At 35.4% G+C, this 8,703-nt stretch overlaps 1 protein-coding gene across 1 annotated transcript in view; it reads left to right on the forward strand.

Annotated features, from left to right (window-relative positions):
• Positions 1-557: 557 nt before the first annotated feature.
• The window catches only part of SEMA3A (sema domain, immunoglobulin domain (Ig), short basic domain, secreted, (semaphorin) 3A), a 121,363-nt gene continuing 113,217 nt past the window's right edge, over positions 558-8,703 (forward strand). The window contains exons 1-2 of the mRNA XM_009326562.1: positions 558-713; positions 3,469-3,531. Of these exons, the coding sequence (XP_009324837.1) occupies positions 558-713; positions 3,469-3,531 (219 nt within the window). The remainder of the gene's footprint in view (positions 714-3,468; positions 3,532-8,703) is intronic.

Raw genomic sequence — 8,703 nt, forward strand, 5'->3', positions numbered from 1 at the left:
AAATACACAATTCCAAGCAAGGGAACAACATGCTGCCTGTGTCAGTAAGCTGGGAAGATAATAATACATGTAAGAATAGATTGTACATGCTATTTTATGTCATCAACTCATCATTTTTATCCCCTTTCTCATAACTTACAGATCTGTATGAAATAGTTTTGTATGCTGGAAGTAGGAGATTTTGTGTTTAGATGTGTTTTTTATTGGCTGGTCTTCCTCAGGTTTATCCTTGTAAATCTCATTGATTGAACAAAATTGAACTTTGTCCAACAGTTGATGAGTTACATGGATAGAATTTTACCACCTAAAACCTCATACAGGAATTTAATTTATTTCACTGGTGTTTTGACCTTTGTTTGTGTAGAACTGAATCTCACAAGCAGTTTGGGTTTGGCTACTTGAAATAAAAACATTCGTGGGCCCAGGTGCATAACTCTTTCACTGGTCTCTACTCCATAAATATAAATTCCTAAAATGAAATCCATACAAGTCAAAATATAAGTCTGTATTTTATTTGACCATATTAACAAGGAAAGTATTACCTTTATCTTACAGAAATGTTGGAATCCAACAATATAATCAATTTCAATGGACTAGCTAACAGCTCCAGTTACCATACTTTCCTCTTGGATGAAGAACGGAGTCGGCTGTACGTTGGAGCAAAGGATCACATATTTTCTTTCAACCTGGTTAACATCAAGGAATACCAAAAGGTACTCTTGTTCATGTTTTGTACAATGTAAATATATACTTTTAACGTTGCAGAATTGTTATTACTCAGACTATATTGGACACTATGAATTATGTAGTAAGTGTTTGGATGTCAGGAATCCTATTACAACAAAAACATTTGCTGACTCTATGAAGAGAAATTTATAATGAGTCTATAACCTATGACTGTATAATCTACAAAGCTTTTTTCAGACTATGAAAAAGTAAATGATAAGTGAATAATCCAGCTATTTCCCAAACAAGACATACTTTCATGTTTACTGCTAAAAAAACCAAACAACTATTATGACAGTTTACACAAAAAGACCTTTTTACCCTGTATTTGTTTGCAGACAAAAAGAAGCTGTTTGGGAGTCCGAGTATTGATTTCTCTCCTTTAACCCAGCACTTGTAGGCACTCTGCTTCTTCTGCTTTCAAACCAAAATAGATTCAGTATTAATAAAAGAGGAATAGGTCCATAAAAGCTTGCCATTCTTGGTGGAGAGTATAATTTTCCAGTAAAAGTTGGTGACAAATTAAAAAGCTGACACACAGTCCAGTGATGTTCTTTTGTTGGAGTCTAAATAAATAATTTCATTTTTCATTTATTTTAATAAGACAAAATGCTAAGAAGGTAAACAATGGGATGGAGGCTTGAGCTGTTATATTTAAGTATTTTGATGGCACATTTTAAAATCCAGAGAGTTCCCTTTTATGACAGATATATTGCTTCAATACCCAGAGATTTATTTTTTTTTGGTGTTCCTGACCTTTTGCCCGTTTGACTATTAGCTTCCTAAGATGATAGCAATAAATACCTTGTGTTTTCTGTTCAGAAGGAAGACAGGCTATTCATTTGTATTCTCTAAGGAAAAAGGATAAAAGGAAAACCGGGTATTTTCTTTTCTATTCTCTTTAGAGCAGCTATAAAGGAAACTAGCTATTTATTTGAATTCTCTGAGGGATTGATAGCTTAATGTGCAAAACATCTGGAATAATTAAAGGAAAGAAGGTGTTTCCATTGCAGAAAACATCTCTGCAAAATGGGAGGAATTGTATCTTACATACTTACATATTCAGATACCTTTAGAATGCTATTTGAAATTATATATAATTATTACTAGATTAAATAAAGAATTGCTGTTGGTAACAGGGAACTGAATGCTGGCAACAGACTTAAAGAACAGACTTACAATTTAGACTTTAGATTTAAGAATAGACAAAAGGCTTAAAGAATTTGGGGATCTGCTTATTAAAGACAGGAGGGTCACTGAAGAAACTTCGAACAAAATCACAGTGCAGCCAGTGCTGCACTTGAGCTTGAACTTCACCAGTTGTTGTTTCCACCATGTAAAAAAGAACTAAGGTTTCTGTCTAAATGCTGATAGCATCATATAACTCCAAAGGAGCACAACTCAAAAAGCCAAACTTTCTAGTCTATTAAAAAGGGTTCAATTTAGCTGACTTTTACACCAAAGTAGAGGAAAATATTGTGCTGTAAGAATAAGGAAAAAGAACATCTAGCCATTCATTTTATGGATTAGAATGCTGGTTTGCATGGTATAGAAATCTTTGCTCAAAACTTGAACTGAACTTGAACTGGTCCTCCCGGGAGATCTGAGAAGTTTGGTTAATATTTTTCAGCCTAGTAAATTTAAAATTTCACATGTCTCTGCACATTTTAAGCTGAGAATAGAAACAGGAAGTAGCAGGAATCCTTTGAGAGAGAATGTGCTCATAAAATTTTCAGCCTTATTTTGTAGACTTGCGATGTTTGATTGCTGTTTGGATTTCATTAAGTTTTAAGAAAATTTTGAATTTAAAAATGTGGTTGCAGACTGTATTTTCAAATGTCATATATAACATCTCCTTTGACCTCTTCTGTCATCCATATTCATTCTTTTTGCTTTTCTTTTTGAATACTTTACCTTTTAATTTCTTTTAACAAACTATATTGAACACCAAGGCTGTAAACCAGACTTATGGCCATTCATATTGCATTATCTGAGGCTCCCAAATGAATAGCCTGGCATTTTATGGGAAGATCATGTTTTATTCTATATGTAATTCCTAAAAGCTTTTCAAAAAACCATGAATAATTGACTGTGAGGGTCTCTGGATTTTCTCTGTATGAGGTGAGATCCATTTTCTGCTAAGCAAACACTACAATAAACCTAGGTTTAAGTTTACTTGTGTTAGGGTAGCTCTATAGGAACAGCATAAACATTTCTGTTTTGATGGTGTGATACTTTTCCAATACCATGGCTTCTTTTATATTATTTAATTAACTAAACCTAATAGAAGAGTGAACTAGTAGGTACACTGAAGAAGCAAACACCTCATTTCTGATGCTGTAACTCTAACATGAGATTGCATTTCACATAGATCTGATTTATTGTTAATAAGCATCTGCAATTTTTTGCTTTCAGTCTCCATTCCATTACATCAGATTCGAAACAGTGGAAGAACACTCACTTAATGGAGAGTCAACCCTCTAATCATTAGTATTCAAGATTCACTGCTGAGATTCACAATACAGACTATGTTTCAAGATTGTTTTTACTGTGATTCCTATTATCCATATTTTGCTCCTATCATTTCATTTCTTTGTCATCAAATTTTATGGAAGAAAAGGAAATAAGGAAAAGAATGGGGAAAAGAGAAACTGGATAAAGACACTCTGCAGCATTTGGTCTGCAATTTGTGATTATTGAAGCATGAAATAACACAACGTGATTTTTGTTCTGTGTCTTTAGATTGTTTGGCCTGTATCTCATTCCCGAAGGGATGAGTGCAAGTGGGCTGGAAAAGATATTCTGGTAAGTACAAATCTTTTTAGCATTTTTTTTCTTTTATAAAACATTGTAAATATTTTATTATGTCTTATTGTGTTAATTCTTAAAGTATTTTTCCTCCTCTGTAAGGTCACACATCTGATCATAACTTCAGTCTTGAGTTATCTCAGCCTTCTTATTCAAAATAATGAAATTTTGTTTTTATGACCAAGGGTTTAAATTTATAAATTTAAATCATGCAAATGAAATAGAGTTTATCTACCAAAAAAAAAAACCAAACCCCAAGAAAGAGAAGGGAGGAGAAACATCAGAATGAGAAATATTATCCCTTGTATACTTGTTTCCTGATCTCAGGGTACAGAATATTTTGACCTATTTTTGCCCTGTTCCAGGTCCCAGTCCTCCAGTGCTTTCTCTTTGTGGCATCTCACTGGAGTCAGTGGGTTTCCCTGAGCTCTTTCCTGCATGGAGTTCATAGCAAGATTGAGACCAAAGTGATTTTAACACTCTGCATCGGTTTTGGTGCCTCATGAAAGACACTGTTACACTAGGCATAATTTTCTGTACATTTTCCCTCATTCCTGTGTACATCTTATTGCCTGTATTTATGAGGTAGGAGAGACATAACTAGTAGCCTCCAAATAATAACCATTCCACACTGATAATAACTGTCTTCTTTATAAGAACAATATGGGAAATGGGAAGACAGGGCTGAAGAAGGGAAAAAAAGATAAAAAATACATGCATGCAATAAGCCAAACAAATACTTGCATAGTATAGCCAAATGGGAAATCATTCTGGTTGCCAAGGTATAACTGAGAGTGGAACTTGGCCCCGTGTGTATATGCTATTGGCCTGATTTTCAGAGATGATTCTGTAAAATATTCATAATGCCAACCATATGCCTCTAGAGAGCTCCATTTGAATAATTTCCTAGGTCATAATAAAAATAGTTTCATCAGTCTTTACCTAGGCCATAGAGGACAGTTGTCTTCATAAAAAGCTATTTGGGAACAGTAGAGGTGGATTAGGTAAAAACTAAGAAATATGGGTTAAGCTATATATGTGAAAGGATAGCTGAAGTGCCAGACACTTGGGCTATCTCATTACATAGAAAGAATAAATTTAAATTAATCCATCTTCATGTTCACAAATAATTTCCAGGAGTATATTTCAAGGTGAGGACTAGAATACCTAATATTCAAGGCTAAAAAAAATAAGGCTAGTGTTAAATGTCTGAGCAAATTAACTAACCTTACAGCTTGATCTTATACTAAGTATTACGATATTACATTAAGTAGATTTTTTAATAGCTGGGGTAGAAACCTAGAAAATTAATAAGAGATTCAGCACCTAGAATGAAAGTATACTCTTTTATTTTATAATAATTATTTTTAGAAATTTACAAAGGTAAGAAAGAGTATGTTTTATACATTGCACTAGGCTGATTCTAATCCATTCATTGTAAACAGACACACTATTATTGTGAAGTGAGCTGCGAAGTTCAGGTCCCTGTTCTCTGACTGCTGTAAGCTTGAGAGGTCTATTTGTTCTGTAACTATTTTATTCACCTTGATTCTTTTGCTTCCTATGATGTTAGGGCAGCTACACCTGCTGATCATGAGTAAAAAGTGAAGCCAATACCATACTCCAATGCTGTGTGTGACTCTGGCACATTAGCTGCCTGCTATGATCCTGTGCATTAGAAGCAGCACTCCCATGAGCTGGTGGAAGAGCATAAGGCAGAACAGGAGCACAGAATTCAGGACACAGTGCAGCCCAAACTGAGGATAACAGTAGTACAGCACACTGTTGCTAGAATCAGATAATTTGCTTTGAAAAATATTTTTCACATATAGGGATCGTTGGGGGTGGTTTTGCTTTCCTTTTTAATTTTAGATTTCTCTACAAGTGTAAGTGAGAAATAAAAAAACTGTATAGGTCATATTTAATGTGGGTCCATTTTTATCAGACAACTAGAAAGATGGGATATATATCTTGGTGTGTTCAGGTCATCATCTTTCAATATTTACAGCTGCCTGTTCTTGCCATAAAACAATGCGTTACAAATAAAGTATTTAATGTAACTGCTTTAACTGTAATTACAGATAAAGATTACAGATCATTTAAGAAACTTATTATTCCTCCCTCGTTTATTCCTTAAAGCCATTGTCAGTACCTTGGGAGTGTGAAATATAAAGGCCATAAAAATAACTCAACAGAGTCTCATTAGAGGGAACAAGAGAAATAGAGGACGAATAAAGTGACATACAAAACATACTTCATCTAATATTGCTTTCAGCATGTACCACCACTAAGATATTAGATACTCTTCACTTGTGATGGTTCAAAACTTTCTACATGACAGGCTATACTTCTACACTGAGGTCTTTTTTAAAAACTTTTTTTTAATTATTGACCTCCAGGGGAAGTCAATGCTGAAAATGCAAGTCCCTGCTAATAGGCCAGGTGCACTGCAGCAGCTGCAGTGCAAGTATAACCCCGGCTCTGCCCCACTGCTAACCTCAGCTATGACCTCTGAGATTTCCTCTCATAATTATAAGAGGTAATTTATTGCCGTTTTCACTCCTTCAGAGGGATTCCTTATACTGACGCTGTCAGTCATGCCAATCTAGGTAGAGCAGGTTTGTAGCTCAGGACAGTCCACACGGGATTTGAGGAGGGCGTCCGACTGTTCCCGCTCTCCTGATACCCCTTTGTTCCTTAAGCAGTCATTCTCATTTCTGTTTCTTAAAGGGCTTAGTATATGTTAATTAGTTAAGCTTTGCTCACTGGATAGATAGATAAACCTTTTAAAGTATGCTTCAGATCTAAACCTTTCAAAGTATGCTTCGGATCTTTTTTTATATGGTAAGCTGCGAAGAGAGGCTGAAAGACTCACCCCAGCTATGCAATACTTACTTACAACAGGACTTCACTGGTAGAACTGCTACACTTTCCCACAAAATAGAGATTTTTTTTCCAATAAAACTGTGATTACTGTCCCATGCAAGTACTTAGTATTACAATATATTTCCATTTCCTCAGTATAGAATATCACAAGCACCAAAGTAACATTGTTCATGAAAAATTAAAGACTATAAATAACAAATAAGATCTTTGCTTATGTAATTCAACTAAATGAGCAATTCTATGAGGATTTCTTGCTATTCTGGACTTCAGTCTCTCATTTGATCTATTCTGGTTGCTCTAAGTCCCGTGAATATTTCTCACGATTCCTGACCAGACCTTGGTAATGATCAAAGAAGACAAAGTCTCTACAGAATACTTCTCAGCTTCTATACTGAACTTACATTTCAGACATGCTGTTAGCCATATCCCTCAATAGTGAGCCTCAATATTTTGATTTTAAGATCTCACAGGCACCTGGGACCCAGCAGAAACACATGGCAACCTCTGCATTACATATGGGTTAAATAATAGGTAACTGCAAAAAAAAAATGTGGCTACAATTCCACTCTGACATTCCTGGGATGTCATAAACCAGCAAAGCAAAGCTTGGGTGATTTACAAAAATTACCAGAAACACTAGTTAGTTTTGCAGGTAGTGATAGGGTAGGGATAGCTTCTTGACTGGAAAGCTCATCTAGTCCTTAAACTATTAATTTGCTATTGTTTTAAAAGTTTGGGCTGCTGTTTAGTCGATACATCTCTGCACTAGATTTGGCTGAGGCACCATAGCAGTAATTCACAGGGTACACAGTTAATCAGAGAAATCCCTATTAAAAGTTATGATAGATTTCTACGACTTGAAAGCTTTAAAGATATGTTTCTGAAGGGCACCTTAAGATGTTATTTTCAAGTGTGATTTGACTATTTAATTTATTTAGCCACTTTTAAAGATCCCAGCTCAAATTAAATTGTTGAAATGGTCCCTTCTGGCCTTGACATGTATAAATCTTTAAAATTTCAATGGGTACTTTTACAAAGTCACATAGGACTTGCTACATGATGACAGATACCTATACACACTTTGCATGCTGTATGAAATTGGCTACTCCCTGGATGTTTCTGGTGAGAATTAAATGTTGATATACACAGATACAAAGAGTACCAAGTACTTTTACGTGGTACCAGCAAGGTTCTACATACGCTCCATCAGATGAACAAACAGGTCCATACAGAGAGTTACACTTTTGTGTCATTTCCCTTAATAGCTAAAGTGTATCAGCACAATTGTGTGTGTATTAGCACTGACTGTGTTATATTTGATAGGAGATAGACATCTACCTGGGCTCTTTAATTGCCATTAAATTTTACCTAGTTATGAACTCTTACCTGAATTCAACTGTGATTCACTTTTTTATACTTGATAGTTCTTTTTGTAATTTGGAATCACTGTAGCTCAGAAACCTATTCCCATTTAAGAAGTCAGACTCTTTACACTACACATGACATGGCTATATTCTGTGCATGCTTCTTTGCATTTAAGTGTGGCTGACACTTAATTCTTGAGCTTATGGTTCATGCAGGTAGAATCGTATGGCTGTAATTTAATTCACCATCTCATTTGTTATGATACTACTTAATTTAAGCCAAAATGTTCATACACCATCTGAGTTTATGCTTCCTTTAAAGTTTTCCATCCCCTTCCTAAATCATAGGAAGATTAGCAATTCCATAGGCTTACAGATCCATCAGTGTGCAATGATTCAATTTGGAAAGAAAGAAGAAAAAGAAAAAAAAAGAAAAAGTGGTGTGTAACTTAACAAGTGTCCCTCAGCAATATCTGGTGATACTTTCGAAAAACAAAGTTGGCAATAAATGAGCACTATTCCCTTTAACTCATTTTATTACTGTTGTTGCCTTAGGGAAAATAGAAGAACATGGAGGCAGAATGTAAAAGTAATCCTTTTCATCTGTTATTGTAAACAAAGATCTGAAGAGGGAACCTGAAAATTAAATATACAATGCTGGCTGGATCTAGAAAGCCTGCTTCTAAATTCATCTGACAGGCACAGTTTTTCCAGTCAAATTACCTCTGGCCCTTTGGGTGTGCCAAAGAGAAGTTCATCCCTTTCTGTCAGGGTTCTTCCTTTGGAGGATATCTACAGACAGGTTTCCAGCTTTTCTGTCACTAACCCTCACAGCCATCCCCACTTCCTTTCTGGCTCCCTGTCTCCAACATGGCACTGAAATCCTTTAACAGAGCCTAAAAACTCAGGCCCCCCCCCC

The sequence above is a fragment of the Pygoscelis adeliae genome, unplaced genomic scaffold, assembly GCF_000699105.1.
Source record: "Pygoscelis adeliae isolate BGI_AS28 unplaced genomic scaffold, ASM69910v1 Scaffold306, whole genome shotgun sequence".
In the NCBI taxonomy this organism is placed as follows: domain Eukaryota; kingdom Metazoa; phylum Chordata; class Aves; order Sphenisciformes; family Spheniscidae; genus Pygoscelis; species Pygoscelis adeliae.